Source organism: Vanacampus margaritifer, chromosome 4 (assembly GCF_051991255.1).
Source record: "Vanacampus margaritifer isolate UIUO_Vmar chromosome 4, RoL_Vmar_1.0, whole genome shotgun sequence".
NCBI lineage: Eukaryota > Metazoa > Chordata > Actinopteri > Syngnathiformes > Syngnathidae > Vanacampus > Vanacampus margaritifer.
The window spans coordinates 12,640,302-12,657,117 of NC_135435.1; the positions used below are offsets into that span (position 1 = coordinate 12,640,302).

General features: G+C 37.8%; 1 protein-coding gene across 4 annotated transcripts in view; it reads right to left on the reverse strand.

Annotated features, from left to right (window-relative positions):
* The window catches only part of LOC144049948 (phosphorylase b kinase regulatory subunit alpha, liver isoform), a 26,314-nt gene extending 9,621 nt beyond the window's left edge, over nt 1-16,693 (reverse strand). For 3 of the 4 annotated variants that reach the window (XM_077562691.1, XM_077562692.1, XM_077562689.1), the window contains exons 1-22: nt 16,269-16,692; nt 12,793-12,951; nt 11,667-11,714; nt 11,271-11,439; nt 10,203-10,285; nt 10,039-10,119; nt 9,387-9,485; nt 8,748-8,894; nt 8,182-8,235; nt 7,818-7,940; nt 7,616-7,711; nt 6,611-6,718; nt 6,438-6,516; nt 6,106-6,240; nt 5,743-5,852; nt 5,517-5,661; nt 3,390-3,468; nt 2,924-3,075; nt 2,620-2,790; nt 1,771-1,874; nt 1,027-1,163; nt 784-946 (exon numbers count right to left, since the gene is read on the reverse strand). In XM_077562691.1, the coding sequence (XP_077418817.1) occupies nt 784-946; nt 1,027-1,163; nt 1,771-1,874; nt 2,620-2,790; nt 2,924-3,075; nt 3,390-3,468; nt 5,517-5,661; nt 5,743-5,852; nt 6,106-6,240; nt 6,438-6,516; nt 6,611-6,718; nt 7,616-7,711; nt 7,818-7,940; nt 8,182-8,235; nt 8,748-8,894; nt 9,387-9,485; nt 10,039-10,119; nt 10,203-10,285; nt 11,271-11,439; nt 11,667-11,714; nt 12,793-12,951; nt 16,269-16,346 (2,520 nt within the window). In that variant the 5' untranslated portion in view covers nt 16,347-16,692. Of the gene's footprint in view, nt 1-783; nt 947-1,026; nt 1,164-1,770; nt 1,875-2,619; nt 2,791-2,923; nt 3,076-3,389; nt 3,469-5,516; nt 5,662-5,742; nt 5,853-6,105; nt 6,241-6,437; nt 6,517-6,610; nt 6,719-7,615; nt 7,712-7,817; nt 7,941-8,181; nt 8,236-8,747; nt 8,895-9,386; nt 9,486-10,038; nt 10,120-10,202; nt 10,286-11,270; nt 11,440-11,666; nt 11,715-12,792; nt 12,952-16,268 lie in introns of all 4 variants that reach the window. The other variant, XM_077562690.1, reaches the window with a different exon arrangement.
* Between the last annotated feature and the right edge of the window lie 123 nt (nt 16,694-16,816).

Genomic DNA, 16,816 nt, shown 5'->3' on the forward strand with positions numbered 1-16,816 from the left:
ATGGAATTATATGCAATATTTTTTTGGGGGGTTATTTAAAAAAAGTATATATTGATATAAAATCTAAAATATTAATATGTTATATTATACATATATTATATGTATTTTTGTAATTAAACATAATTATTATGTATTTGTAATTGTATTAAATCCAATATATTTATTTAATTATTTTTCATTTATTAATTTATAGTTATTTAAAAAATATATATATATATTGAGTATGTATTGATTTAAAATCTAAAATATGAGTATATATTATATATTTCATATATATAATTTTTTTATTGAAGTATTTATTTGACCGCTGTAGATATAGGTGCATTTCATTCACTTTTAATGTCATGGAGAAATTAATTTAAAAAAAATTCAGTAGGTTAATTGCAAAAGTCAAGCTCATATAGAAAGTCAATTAAATAAAAACAGGCTCGAGCGGTAAAGGCCTTTTCACACTGCACTTAGATTTTCGACAAACCCTTTTATGATACAAGGGTGCGAGGACAGAATGCCTCGTCGTGCTGTGCCAACATCAGGAGAGCCCATCCCATAGGAGAGTGCCTGGCGGAGCAATTCTAAAGTGCTAACAGCAATTGACCAACCAACGGGAAAAGCCTCCTTGTTACTTCCTAGTTGGCTGCTACTTTCAAATATGGGCGAGCTCACACCGAGGCTCAGTCGTCCTCATGCGAGGCCTGCGGCGCACATCAAAAAACCCAAGTGCAGTGTGAAAAGGCCTTAACTCCATTTCACTGCTATGATGAAACTAAAAATGAATTTTCTGACCTCAGCGAGGACCTCCACTCTCTTGCGTAGTATTCCCGAGATGTATCTTATGAGACCCCACTCCTTGCAGGCTCCAGCTTGCGCATACAGTTCCTCCAACAGGGTGCGCACACTCACCCAACCATGGCCTGGACCTGACACCTCAACCAGAAAATCAGCTCCTCTGACCAGCAAACACGAAAAATAACTTGTAAGTCAATCGATTCTTTTAATTGTCATCATTGCTGGTCTTTTTTTCCTTACTTCATCATATAGAGAATATAAAGGATGTCTGCTTGGTCCTGGAGAGTGGGACACTCCTTCAGCTGCCTCACCAACACTGCAAAATCCGTGTTCCCTTGGGCGTCTCGTGGCAGGTGGAGATCAGCTGCACTGCGACACTTTGTCCAATAAATGACACATTGAGTCAAGGTAAAGCTGTTTTGAGTTTTTATTTCATATTCTTGATATTAACTCATTCACTGCCATTGACGTAAAAAAATCATTTGGACTATTTCTATTAGTTTCACTTTTTTGAGTATGAAAACCTAGAAATCACCCGATGCCCCTAATGAAAAAAAAGATTATTAAAAATTAGGGGCGTCAGACAATCAAAATGTTTTATTGTAATTAATCGCATGACTTTAATAGTTAACTCGCAATTAATCATACATTTTATATCTGTTCTAAATGTACAAATTCTAGGTTTTCATACTCTTGTTAGCAAAAGTGGAAAAAATAAAACTAACTAGAAATAATTCAAATGAATTTTTGACGTCTATAGCCGTCAATGGCAGTGAATGTTAAGATCAATGGACTAAATAGTAGGTCTTCGTCCTCACTAAGAAGAAAACACAGAGTAAACCAGCGGGAAAAGCCTCACTTTTTACTTCCTGATTGGCTGCTACAAAGTTTGAAGATGAACACGGACCTTAACTGGATATTAAGGATTTTGAAAAACGGCTTCCCATACTGAGAGGGAAATTGAAAAATGGCAGGTTTACCTACCTTGTGCTGCTTCGCATGTGAAGCGGGCTGAGGAACTTCCAGCAGGTTGAGAGATTTGCGATGCTTGTTCATGAGAGGGGCAACTGGTAGATACATGGAAGACTCTGAAAAATTTACAAATATGTTTGTAAAATATGCTCACAGTGGCGTGGCAGTTTAAATAGCACCAAATAACTTTTCAACCTTAATAAAATATTTTTATAACTCTTCTGATGAAACATGGACTTAAAACTAGTTGAATGGTTGGTACCTTTGCCATGGCCTGAGTGGGTCTGTATCATTTTTACTGACACTAAGCAACTTTGAGGAGGATGGTAGTAACACTGCCACACAAAAAACTACAAATTTGCTGACTGCTTTATGGCATACGTCACTTCCCCCCCTTTCCCCATTCGCTACAAAGACGGAAGACAACTTTTCTGGCAGAAGCTGCAAAATAACTGAAAAGTTTTATCTGTGGAGACAAAAAAAACAAAGGACACTCAAGGACCAACATTGGCCTGGCTTTCGCTCGCTGGCGTGAGCTCAAAAACAATGCAATGCCCTTGTCCTCATGGGAAATGTGGTCTTCCTTCAGGCATAACAATACCGCTCTTGTCCATATGGCGTTGTCATAATCAACATAAACTTTAAGTTCTTCAGTGTTGCTTTAAAAAATATGTAAAATAATAATAATAATAATAAAATAGTTTATTTTTCATTATTTTCCCCTAGGCAGGTAGGGAGGCATGCACCTGACATGTAACTTATTTTTTGTTTGCCCCACTATTTTTTATGTCATATGTCAAAGACACATAATAGCAAACAAATATTCAGTCAATAATGCAATAATAGACAATTCCAACTTACTGGGCATGTTAAGACCTTGAACCTCGGCCATCAGAGACAGGATATCTCTGGTGGTGTGTTCAGCACTGAACACGTGGTGCTGCCCGCTCTGGATGGGAGGAAGATGACATCTGGTGGTGGTGCTGTGGAGGAGCTGCGTCAGGTATTGATCAAACATGTCGTCGGAACCTTCTAGAATGCATGGAAAACATTTGGTTAGCGATTCCACTCAAAATTCAGTTTTGTTTTTTTTTTTAAGTTTGGAACTTTCAATGGGAAATAACATGCATGTAAACTTCCAATAAATATTGGCCTCATAATGTACCTGAAGGCTCGCACTGGCTGTATTCTTCGCCATAGTCTTTATCTTCTTCATCATCTTCTTCTACTAAGCTGTCGTCGTTTTCTTCATCCAAGAAGCTGAGGCGAGTGTGAAAGGAAGTATTTTGTAGACTGGATAAGTCCGACATCTGGATCCTGAAGGCACAATAAATCTTAGATGTACTCAAATGACACAAATTTAGGAATATGGGGCCTTCTCTAAACTTTCTAATGCCCAACATTTCAATATGAACCACAAAACGGCCAGCAGGTGTTTGATCCATAACAATTTCCAAGGGCGTATGCCTTTCTGTGACTCTTTGAGTCTCTCTGTATCACTGTTGATACACTTAACAGTTGGACATTGAAATTAAGTCAAATTAAGTTCACCTGTAAGAGGTTAAAATACATTTTAGTTCATCCTGAAATTTCAAGATGAAATTTCGTATGTGAGACATGCGGAAACAGACCTTGCTCCACCAAAATAGCCATCCTGAAGCTTCCTCAGCGTTGCTAGGATACACGGATCAATTGCCTCTCCATCTTCAACTGGGAAAGTGACATAGTGTCAACTACATTCACGTCACTTGCAAAATGAAACCTTATCAGTACTAATAAAGTAACAACAAAAAACACTCAGGTTCACAACATTTACATTTGGACACAATGATTCCAATCAAAAATAAAGAAGATTTTTAAAAAAATGAATTTCAGCAGAAAACCTCCTTTATTAACGGTACGGGAAATGTGTTAAAAGATATGTTTACAATTTAACCGTCAAAATTTACTTTACTTTTAAATTACTTGCACACGAATAGTTGGCTCTCTGGAGTGTCTGTCGAGCCATCAAATGGGAAAGGAAGCAATAAAATAACATTTTTGTTTGATGCCAATTTCTGAAAATCTGCTGGGAGAAAACAATTTTTATGAAGTGCCATAAAAGGCCAAAAATAACAATGACCTGTACCTCTCGCAGGTCTCAAAAACTCTCACATTTAACTAAAAACCCTCACACAAACATGAAACCCTCATATAAAAAAACAAATCTCTCTCCTTCTCTCACCCACACACATACACAAAAAAAACTCACACACAACAAAATACACAGATGCACACAAAAAATACACACAAAAACTTTCAGTTACAAAAAAACCCTCCCAGGATCCCAAAACTCCTAACAAAAAAACTCTCACACGCACTAAAAACGCTCATATAACAAAAATATTTTCTCCCACGTATGCACACACACACACACACACACACACACACAAACACACACACACACACACACACACACGCACACACACACACACACACACACACGCACACGCACACACACACACACACAGACATAAAGCTCTGAAACAAAAACACAGGCAAAAAACTCACAGCCTCCCAAAAACATCTCACATATGACAGGGATGTGATTTGACCAAAGTGAAATTATCTGAAAATTTAGCCGGGAGTCTGGGGGGCGCTGGCACCCAGCTAGGTCCAGGGCAGTGCCCTGGTGGGGGGACAAGGGGGCGAAGCCCCCCGGAGCTCATGGGTTTTCCGTGTTTTTAAGTACTTTCAATGCACTCACATGACAAATAAATAGACAAAACAACAGCATAAATTTTCAATGTATATTGAACTATCCCATATAAAATGGCAGTTTTAGTCAACTCAAAATCTGTCACATTCAAAAACATTGGACTGCCTTTGCTTTTAAAAACTATCACTGAGAATATCATCACATCTAACTAATGTGATTACTAAGTTAACACATAAATAATGTTGAAGAGTTCAAATTTCATGAACAAATAATTGTATCATGACCAAATGAAAAGTAACTCATATTAGAGCATACCACAAATGTCTGTTATAGCAGAAGATGTTATCTGTCGGAGTCATGTGCATACACAATGAACTACAAAAAAAAAAAAAAAAAAAAATCTGATTTTTTTTTTTTTGGGGGGGAGATAAAAAAAGCAGAATTCCGCGAATTAGCGGAAAAATCACATCCCTGATATGAATAATTCTTATGACACAAAACACGCATGCACACACACGCAACAAAAAAAAGTTTTAAACTCCCCAAAACCAACATTTTACACGCATACAAAAATCTCTGACACTTTGCAAAATACCTCTCACATGCAACATTCACAAACATATAAAAAATGCTTGACCATTAACCAAAATAAGTGTCTTTTTCACTCTTAAAAACAACCCCCAAAAAACTCCCGCTTAATGAAATCTTCCATACATACCTAAACACCTCTCACACGCACCAAAAACTCTCCTTTTTCATCAAAATCTCATACACAGACAGACACCAAAGACACAGTCAGACACAGTCAGCAAAAAAACAACAACAAAACTTTCACACCATCAAAAAAAACGCACGCACCCACACACACACACACATCAATAAAGGGACATATTTGCATCAGCTGATCTAATGCCCTTTCATAAATTAACCTGCGTTATGGTCTTTGATAGCCAACTACCGTAAGTTCTTTCTTTAAAATTTCTTTGCATTCAGACACAATTTCAGAAGGGTATTGTAATTTGTTCTTAGGTGAAAGGACTTTAGAGGCTGTTTAATTTACCCAGCATGCTGCGAGTGATGGGAAAGGTCAGGGTAGGTCGTCCTGTCATCCTCCAGCAGGAGGAAAGATAGGCTACCTCCGTACGCAACATCTCCACGATCATCTGGTTGTCCAGGGCCAAGTAGAAATGATGTTGATCCAGAAACTTCGCAGCAGGAGAAGACAGGATTGTGAACAGCACAGTGGAAGTGTAACGAGGAAATATTGAAGATGAAGCTTGTTGAACCTGAGGGGTGAACATGTAAGAGCGGTTCCTGATCTCGTAAAATTTGGATGTTCCCAAAACTCCGATGTGCCTGTAGGGTCTGCCACTCAAATTCAGCTTCTTGCAATTCCCTGTGGCATTGAGACACGGAAATTGGATCAGGATCAAGTGTCACATATTTGACTATACTTTGAAAGAAACAACAATTGGACCTGTTTAGTGTTTGATTGGAATCGTCAGAAAATAGGCAAAAATGCTGATCAGTTTTCCATGAATGTGGTTTTTACTTGAAACACAAGCATCATTACTTTGCTGAATAATGCATGGCTGACTATACATAAACATTAAGAAACCATTTTTTTGTTGGCATTTGTGTTCAGGTACCCAGTCGAACATAAATGTGGCTCAGGATGCGAGCAGGCAGGACCCTGATTGGTAGAACCTCGGACAACGTTTGGACCTTTATCTCATGCTGGCTCAACAAGGTCCGGATGTCCTCAGATTCTGCTAAGACACAAACTGACCCAAACACAAGTTCAAAAATGTCATTATGAAAAGGGGACATTTGTATAAGCATTTATTCTAATATTCTTCATATCCAGCCTCATGTACTAGTACACTTTTTGTCTTCACTCGTAAGACAATTCAGTGCACTATTAGAAAAACTTGTTCCACTACTACTTCCATACATTTATAAGATTTGCCATCAAACCAACCTTGCACCACAACATCTGGCTTTAAATTTGTCGAGAACCTCCTGTTGAGAGGATCGATCTCTCCTGGTGCCAAAAAGCCCTTCAAACACAACGCAAATACATTAAATTTGGAAAACAGTATTGGCAGGTAACAACACAAGTGGTGCTCAGGTTTCTATGCTACATTCAGCTACCTCAGCCAAAAGGCAGCCCAGGATGTACAAGGATTGTCCCCACATGTGAGGCACCTGGCCCATGGCTTCTCGGTCCACAGAGTGGGGATTGCCGTACTCCTCCTCAACCTGAAATCCAATACACACTCATTCTCACGTCATGTCACAATAATAATAATAATCAATCTCAAGTATAAAGACAGAGAGATTCTTATCAATGTACTTGTGCACTCTTTAGTATAACAATTCCACTATCTATCTATCTATCTATCTATCTATCTATCTATCTATCTATCTATCTATCTATCTATCTATCTATCTATCTATCTATCTATCTATCTATCTATCTATCTATCTATCTATCTATCTATCTATCTATCTATCTATCTAGCTATGTGAAGAGGGTCTTCTGTCCAGATTTAGTCATAACTGTTTCAATTTTTTATTTCCTCAGTAGAACTTTTATCTGTGGATGTGTCTTTGTGAGTGATGTCGCAATTTCTGCCAAGTGTCTGTAATCAATGATGTGTTTAAAGTCTTATCGTCATGACTGGGACCTAATCAATTTCCACAACAATGTAATCAATGATGTTTTTAAAGTCTTATCGTCATGACTGGGACCTCATCAATTTCCACAACAATGTAATCAATGATGTTTTTAAAGTCTTATCTCATGTCCGGTGAACTCCAGGTGGGCTGTATGGGTGGGGCTTTTGTGATACCGCCCTTCAAGATAGTTTAAGAAGGTTGTAAGCGTCTGTAATCGACACACTTGCGAGAGGAATGCAGCAATTTGTCTGTAAACTTGCTTGTGTCCGGAATATTCTGTAAAATAAAACCTTCGAAGGAACTGTTCACCGATCTCCAGCCTGTATTCAGATAATCAACATTCTCTCTACCCGAAAGAAAACGAACACGCGAAGAAAATGATTATTTTCTTCAACATTAGCTATTTTTCTAGCTAGCTAGCTAGCTATTTTTTCTAGTTAGCTATTTTTCTAGCTAGCTATCTCAATGGAGCAATACCTTGTCACTTGGCACAACATAAAGTTCGGGCAGCAGTTTGATGCCATTTTTCCCCCGGATCAAAATGCCCTCCAGTGCCTCACGATACTCCTGTACCTGAACACAACATACAAAGTTTTTATCCAACATTACAGTACATCCGTAGCCAGTCATTAAAATAAAAAAAATTCCATCACTGATGTAATGAGGATGTCTTTCTTACCTGCACTTGGTCTCCTGTAAAGATACCATCAATAATGAGGTAGGTCCAGAAGACCGGCCACTCGCATTCAATATTTTCAAACAGCTTCAGCTCAGCAGGATCATAATGCAGCCGGGTTGGGTCCTGCGAGACAGGACAAAATATTGGATTCACAATGTAGATACAGTACATATGCGATATAATTCGTTCAGATCTAATACAAGAACTGTATGAGTCATATGAGTATGATGAAAACAAAACTGTGAGTGCACAGCCAGGAAGCAATTACACTGTTCTGTTCTTATTTCACACAGTATTATGTAATAATGCCTAAGCCATTCTTATAATATTTAGGCTTCAAATTAAAGAGTGTTGAAAATCTCACCTCTTTAGGACAATGATATCCATCCCTGATGAAGCGGCAACAACCATAGCGTCCCTGACACAGAATACAAATTTAGCGATATTACGTAAGGATAATACAATGCATCTTTGTTGAGCCAAGACACTTTTTTTTTTACCAAGACACATATTCTATATTGGAAAAATCTCATGGAACCCCACCAAAGAAAAATCACACAAAATGTATGTAGGCTACAAGTATACTAAAATAATGATCTCATCTCAATTCACCCACAAATTTACTTACTATAGGAAATCTGGGCCTGTTTTTTTTTTTTTTTTCCCCAAAGCTACTCCTGTATTTGGTTGCGTGAATGGAAACAGGCGGTCATGCTGGTTAATAATACATGCTGCTACCTAGTGGAACATAATTTCATTGTTCTGCCTATTACTTTACATAGCTGGGGTAGAGAGATGAACAAAGAAAGATGCATTATTTGATGTGAATAAATGATATTTTTGGCCAATTAAGAGACATTGGATCATTGGAATCACTGTAAAAATACACCCTTTCTGAATAGAATTTACAAAATGTGGTCTTAATAGTACCTGTAATTTACCGATGATCTCCGACTTGGTGATGGCCACCAATTCCGCATCCTCCACTGCAAATGCAGGGAAGGAAATAATAGACAGGAGGCCGGCATCTATCTCCTTGGAAGTAGAAGCTCTGGGCAGCATGGAGCACAGGATGGACTAAAGTGTGTCAAAAGAGACAATATAACAGATTTTTTTTTTCATGCATTTACTTGAAAATCTAGGACAGCAGTAATGGCACATGCTCTCCAGCTCTCTGCGTATGGAAAACTGTTTGATCATTCATTCAATATCCTTGATATCCAATAGGAAAAGTCTAGTAAAAAAAAAAAAAAAAACATCTTAACAATAATAGTCTCCACATGATATTGTTATTAATATTGCATTTGTGGAGTATGAATTGTATCCACCTAAGGGAGTGGCCATTTTGCCACTTGCTGTCCAATGAAAATGACCTTACAGTGCCTAACCTAAACCATGTACTATTTGACCATTGCATACTACTCGTAATACTATTGACATTACAAAATATATAACATTCTTTAACATAGCACTTCACTAGTAGGACTATCAACCAGACTACAATTTTGTCTTACTAGTGATATAGTTTCCATACTTGCACATGCTTAGCAGGTTGAAGGCACATTGTACCTGACAGTGTTCCACTTCATCGGGAAGAACATGGATGACGGACTTTGGGCCACCGTGGGCACCGAAAAGATCCAGCTCGTCAATAGCCTCAAGAGCTGCCTGGAAGCCCACAAAACAAACACACATTGGATTGGTTTATATTTCACATTAGATTGTGCAATACCTAATGCAGTGATTCCAACCAATGTACAAATAATATTTCCTTATCATACTGACAGCCAGAACAGTTGTATAATAATCCAATCGATAACAGAATGTACATTTTGTTTATTGGTGTGCTATAAGATTTTTCAAATGGAAAATATGTGCCTTGGCTGAATAAATAAATGAATTGATCTGTGAATGTAAATAGCGGGAATCCCCACAAACAAACCACAAGTAAACAACGTCCAACACCCTTCAAAGGGGTTTGTAATTGCCTAGAGATGCCACAAGATGGCAGCAAAGTGCTACATTTCTTTTCTAAACAAAGCTCCTCAAATTACTTCAAATTGTTTCCTTGGGACTAAGAAGTGAACAAATGGCACACACAAAAAATTCTAAATAAAGGCGGATCGTTTCCCCCTCAAAAAATCTCATGTTAGGCAACCCCAAGATTAACGGACCACGAATATGCGGGTTTCATTGACATTCTGATTTGCGATTAAAATACCTTCGCAATTCCGACAGAGCTCCCGTTGAGCTCAGGGATGCCCTGATTGGTTTTGTCACCTCGCTCCCACATCCCATAATCCTTAAAGAGAGCAACAGGCCTTGATTCAAAATGTCTTCATTTCTCAACATTTCCACCCCCCCCAAAAAAATCATGATGCTTACCGCAACCTTGTACGCAGCCTCGATGTAGAAGACCAAGTTTTGGATAAAAGCCACCTCATCAAAGTTTGAGATGATGCGTAGACCTGCGTGACCACATGAAGTTTTAGGCTCTATGACAGGGGTGCTCAAGTTGGGTCCTCGAGAGCCCCTATCCAGCCTATTTTCCATGTCTCTCTCCACTAACACACCTGATTCATGATCAGGATCGTTATCAGGCTTCTGCAAAGCTTTCTGATGAGCTGATCATTAGATTCAGCTGTGCTGCAGGAGGGAAACATGGCTGGCTGGATAGGGGCTCTCGAGGACCCAACTTGAGCACCCCTGCTCTATGATATGATGGCCAAAGAACTGAGCCATTTGAACATGAATACAAAAATATATATGCCGCAAAATAACATTTACCTCTTACATACACCAAACAACGTCTCTAATAGCAAAAACACACTCACTTTTAAGACAAAAAAAAAAACTCTCATACACCATTAAACTTCTCATACACACTAAAAACAAAAAAAACTTGGTTTCTCTAATTCACCGAAAGACTTATTTTTTGGCAAGTGAGCGAAATTGTTTTGGATTGTTTCCTGTGTGTGTTGTGAGGTTTTTTTTTTTGCAAAGGATATTTGATACCACTTTTTCTCACACTGATACTAGTATCAGTACTCAACTCTTGGGCAGTCACCGATACCAGGTACCGATACCACTAGTACTTTTGATAGTTGATACATTAAATTCCCTCTCCTCCAAAAAAAAAAACAATGACAAATGATTTTAAATAAATACCTATACATCCCAATATAGCAATTTTCCTTAAAATTGTTTGAAATGAATGGCACTTTTCTATTCTTTCATTCTCGAGTTCCTGCTTGTTAAATGGCCACAAGTGGGCAGCTGATCAGCCACTGACGCAGTTGGTATCAGTTCTGAGTATCTGTCCTCGCCCTCGAGTAACTGAAAGTTTTTTGTATGAGTGAGAGATTTATTGGTGAATGTGAGAGTTTCTTAAGTAGTAGACGTTATTACTAGCCTACATACGACACCTCCTACAAACAAAGCCAAGTCCCAAACCTGATGCCGTCATCTGTGCCAACATCAGCAAATAAATGGAGGTGGCATCCACCTGAAGATGACCCCATTGGTCGTCTCCCACCACTGTGGCACAAGTGGGCGTATCATATTTGGCATGCAAACAATCCTCGGTACTCTGAGTGTGTTTGAACTTCTCCACCTTGGCAACCTGAAAAACAAACACACGGTGAAGTTACAGCACAGCTATCTTATCCCTTACATTTTCCATACACACAGTTTCCATTCACACAATTTTGACCCGGGCTAATATCCTCGTAAAAACAGACTCCATGAAATTTTGAACTCCAGAAGTACAGATCTTTTAACAATGTATTGATAGCCTGTCTGGCATCATCAATAAATGGATGATTGATACTGAACACAGGCGTGTCTTACCTGTCTTATCATGCAACGTAGAAGTCCTTGCATCAGTTTGACCACACTCTGTCAAGAAAGCACATTCACAGTAAATGCTATTGAACTCAAGTCAACCCATTTGACATACATACATGATGTTACATTGAAAGTTTTTTGTTGTTGTTTTTTAATATATATATATATATATAAACTCATATCTGCAAATTAAGAGATTGGTAGAGACACACAAAATATTAAGTTTGCTGTTTTGAGTTTTTGAATCAAAAAGAATAAGATTTGGACATGCACTATTAAGCCAAAAAATAATTAATACATATTTTAAAATATTTAGATATGTTTTTATATTACTATATTCATATTTTATAATAAAAAATTGAGTAGATAATTAAAAATAATAATAATATTTTTTTAACTTTAACACCATTGTACATTTGGATGCAGGTTTGTGTTGTTGTTTTTTATTATTATTGAACAAGATTAAAACGTGCAGAGGATAATGACCTGTAAGACATGAATATCATTAGCAGCAATGCGGAATAATATTCGTCTTACTGTGATTTCATCACTTCCAGTTAAAATGCATATTTGATATCCACAGCCGTCAACGGCAGTGGAAAAGTTCAAATAAGACAATATTCCCTACTGGATAATCCATATATGCATGCAATGGATAAAAAGTCTACACGCCCCTGTTAAAATGCCAGATTTTTGTGATGTACAAAAATGACACCAAGCTGAATCGTTTCAAAACTCTTAACTACCTGAATGCGTGATATAAATGCCTCCTATAAACTGGACTCATGTTTTTGTGTACACATCTTTCTTATAACTGAGAAGTGGCATTCAAAGTCACGTTAAATGGGAGCCAGAAGACACCTGCCATCATATAAAGTGCCTCAAAACCACCACAAATAATGTTGAGCTGTTCTAGTAGGCTTTTCCTGACTTTCTAACATAATCCTATAACTATCTGTCTATCTATTAATGTATATCTCTACTGTAAACAGATGTAGATTCAAGTACATTTGTATCCTACTGAAGCACATCAGAGCCACAAACACAAACTGTTTAGTCATTTTCGAGCCAACATCCATGTGGACGATGGCGGAAAAGAGGAACGGCTACGACTAGCTGTCACAAACACCTGCTCCAGTTCGTAGGCCTTGGCCTTGTCCTCATCCCGGTCGGCATTCTTGCGATAGGCCATGCCCAGCCCCCACACGGCCAGAATACTGTACACATTATCCCTCACCCATGCATCCTTTTTCTGGGCGCTGGCAGGCAAGAGCCCTGACACTGGGTTCTGAAACACAAACACACACACACATAATTGAATCACATAAATCAATACCAGGCAGAGAGAAAGGGACATGAAAGCTTCCTGAAAGGTTTATTAGCCCATTAATTCACAGCAATCAGTTTATATGAAGCATATTGGAAAGCTGTCTGAGCATTTATTTGATATTCTTGATATCCAGCCTAAGGTCCATGCACTAGTACGCCCTTGGTCCTCACTGCTAGTAGTAATAGTAGTCGTGACATCATAAAATGGTGCACAGTGCACAAATTTGCCTCCTCAGTAATGTGGTTGTCCTGCTACTAGTATACCAAAGTTGTCTTTCTACTAAAGACAAAGACCTTGAATTGATATTAACTCATTCACTGCCATTGACCGCTATAGACTTAAAAAAAACATTCATTTCAACTATTTCATTTTTTTTTTCCATTTTTTTGTTAACAATAGTGTGAAAACCTAGAATTTGTTATTGTACATTTAGAACAGATATAAAATTTGTAATTAATCGTGAGTTAACTAGTGCGATTAATTATGATTACAAATTGTATTCGCCTGATGCCTCAAATTTTTAATAATCTTTTCTTTAAAACAAAAAAAACCTTTTTTTTTTTATTTAATCATCACTTTTTTTAAGAAAAGATTATTACAAATTTGGGGCACCAGGCGATTAAAATTTTTAATCATAATTAGTCGCATGACTTCACTAGTTAACTCACGATTAATCACAAATTTTATATCTGTTCTAATACAATAAAAAATGTAGGTTTTCCTACTCTTGGTTAACAAAAGTGGGGGGGAAATTTCAACTAATAGAAATAGTTTAAATGATTTTTTGACGTCTATAGCCGTCAATGGCAGTGAATGAGTTAAGGATAGGACTAGGTTGCGCTAGTAAAATGACCGTGTTACTAGTAATGCTTTTTTTTTTTTACACTACTCTAGTCTCTTTCATTTCTGCACTAGTAATCAGACAATTTTGGTATATTAGTAGGACAACTACATGCCACTAGAGAGGCAAAATTATTAGTGGCCAATTTAGTGCTGAAAGGAGGCTACTAGTGCATTACTTACTAGTTATGTGTATGGTTTAATTATGAACTAGCAAGCTAAAAGTGGCCTAGTAGTCGGGGGGAAATGTGAATACTACAACACATACTTGCAACACATATCTTGTTCTGTAGTATGCTGAATTGTCTTACAGGACAAAGAGCATACTAGTGCACTAGAACAAATCATGATGGCGTCTTACTAGTATATTTTTTTTCTCACTTCGAGCTCCTCCCTTGCACTAGCGTGTTACATTTCTGCACACTAGTAGAATAACTTTTGCATATTAGTAGGACATGTTGCCAGTGCGTCAAAACTACTAGTGGGCATTTTGGTGCTTCACAAGGCTACTAGTGTATAGCACATGCCTTCTAGTTGGGTTTTGTAGTGCAGCACAGTAGTTTACTAGCCAGGTTTAATTGCATTCTAATAGGCCAAATGTGGAACTGGAAGTGGAAAAAATATTAACAAGACAGTCATTCTACTAGTGTTGCTGAAAGGGAATACTAGTACATGGACCTTAAGATGGGCATCAAGGATATCAAACAATTACCGGTAAGTAAATTACTGCAGGGTTTTTCTGGCCTTCAATAAATTTTCACAGACTCTGGTAGACGAGTGCCTCAGTGGTATGATGAATAGAAATCAACACTGCTGCTTTATTTGAGATTTTAAAGAAAAGATTAAAACATTGTGTAATGCACAAATAGGTGATATGGAACTATCGCATCAGAGTGGAATACTGGTGGTGGGAAGATACAAAGCCGACATGTCCAACATGCTTCAAAGTGAATTCAAGAGCCAAGTCCCAAGCGACAGGCCTCTCTCTAATCTACGTCATGGTTGACCTTTGCCCGTGTTTGTTTCCATGCACTCCACGCTGGTGGAGCCTGAACCTCGAGGGAAAACGCAACATCTGGATTTGTCGATGCAAACAAACATACAGCATGTCCCAAATATTGACTCCCGCAACCAATGGATGGCCGTTAAATACAGTTTTGGTCAAATCAAGGAAAATTATAGTGCACTTGCCTTAACCAAAATTTTTAACAAATACTACGTTTGTCAATTAAACATGAGCGTTAATATCTCTTTAAAGGCATTTTTAACATAGCTTTTTGGATTAGTGTAATGGGCAAATAAACTCTTTTACATTTAAAAAAAATTATTTATGTTTATCTATTTCTAATTCAACATAACTCTTTGTACATTTGCGTCTTATGTGCTAAATATATTAGGGCTGTCAGTTTAACATGTTTATTTGATTTAATTTATTATGATGCAAATTAGTGCATTAAAAAAAATAACGCAATTGATCGTGAGCAATGCAAAGCATTTTAAATTTGGCCCATTGAGAGACCCGTAGGCTGCAGTGACAACAACAGACATGAACAAGACTCTGACTCGGAAACGAGTCATATATTTAATATATACAGCATTATTGTTACTTTTTTTGCAATGCAGCCATTCTCAAATGCGACATGAGTACCACTAGTTGTGCACGGGCTCTAGTGGCCTCTAGTGGTTTGCGCAAGAATCACTGAAACAAAGGTTCAAATTGTGCATTATACTAGATTCGTTTATACTTAAACGTTGTTTTTTTAATGTAACTTTCATGCGCAATATATTTTAATTGAATAATTATATATATATATATATATATATATATATATATTTTTTTTTTTTATATTCAAGCACAGTATTAATGTAGAAATTGTGCAACATTTACAATCATTGTGCTATGACTTTTTCCTTGTATGTTTTTCTTTTAAATACATAGTACTACGCCAATATGATGATTTGGATTCTAATTTGAATAATTATGGATATTGGATGTTTTCACGGGGGGGGGGGGGGGGGGGTAAAATATGTGATAGTGCTACACCTCTCAAAAGAATGTTGTAAAGCCTAGTAAATACAGTATTTCTGCCCATTAAACACAAACATATCCTAATCATCCACTTTAGTTCTTAAAAATGTCAGCTGCTGTAACATTAAGTTTGAACATTAACACGTCACTTAAAAACAGTACAATTAAAACGAAATATACTTGAATAATGATTCAATTAAAATGTATTGCACATAAAAGTTAAAAATGTTCAACTTAACTTAAAATGTAAACACAACTGGGCAGTACGTAGGCACTTTTTTTATACCACTTGAGGGAGCTCGCGTACCGGTTGCCGTATTTGTACCACACTTTGTGAATCACAGTTTCTATCTAAATTTCAGCCTCCATTTTGCCATGATCTGAAATGCATACAAGTATTGAGTACCTGGTGACACAGAATAGTCTCCTGGACAAGCCTGGCATACCCATCCAGCCTCACTCCCGAATTACTGCGGCTCCTCATCCTCGCTTAACAGCCTGGTTATGTCCGAACAAGCTCACGTCACATGTTTCTTTAGTAAAGCACGATTCGAAGACCCTTCTATTAGCCGCCCTGCACTGCAGTCAGTGAACCATCCCGGGCTGGTGTCATCCACACACTCCACAGTCTCCTCTGCAAACGGCTGTGTGGCTACGCTTTCTTACCGAGGAGCATCCGCGCCGCTGTAGACATTATTGACACGGTCGCAAAAAACCAACAACAAAAAACCCGTGAAGACGTCAAAGGCATTGGTTGGTTGTCACAAACGACGCTTTGTCGCATGAAGTCCAACAGAAAAAAAATAATACATGTTCATGTATTTGCATGTAATTGTCGACAGAGGGCGCTAAATGACTTTCTCATCGTGGTTGACGCAACCATTCCAATGTAAACACTAAACAGTCCTTTGCCCTCAATGTTTTACCGTAATACAGTCATTCCGGCATGGGAAG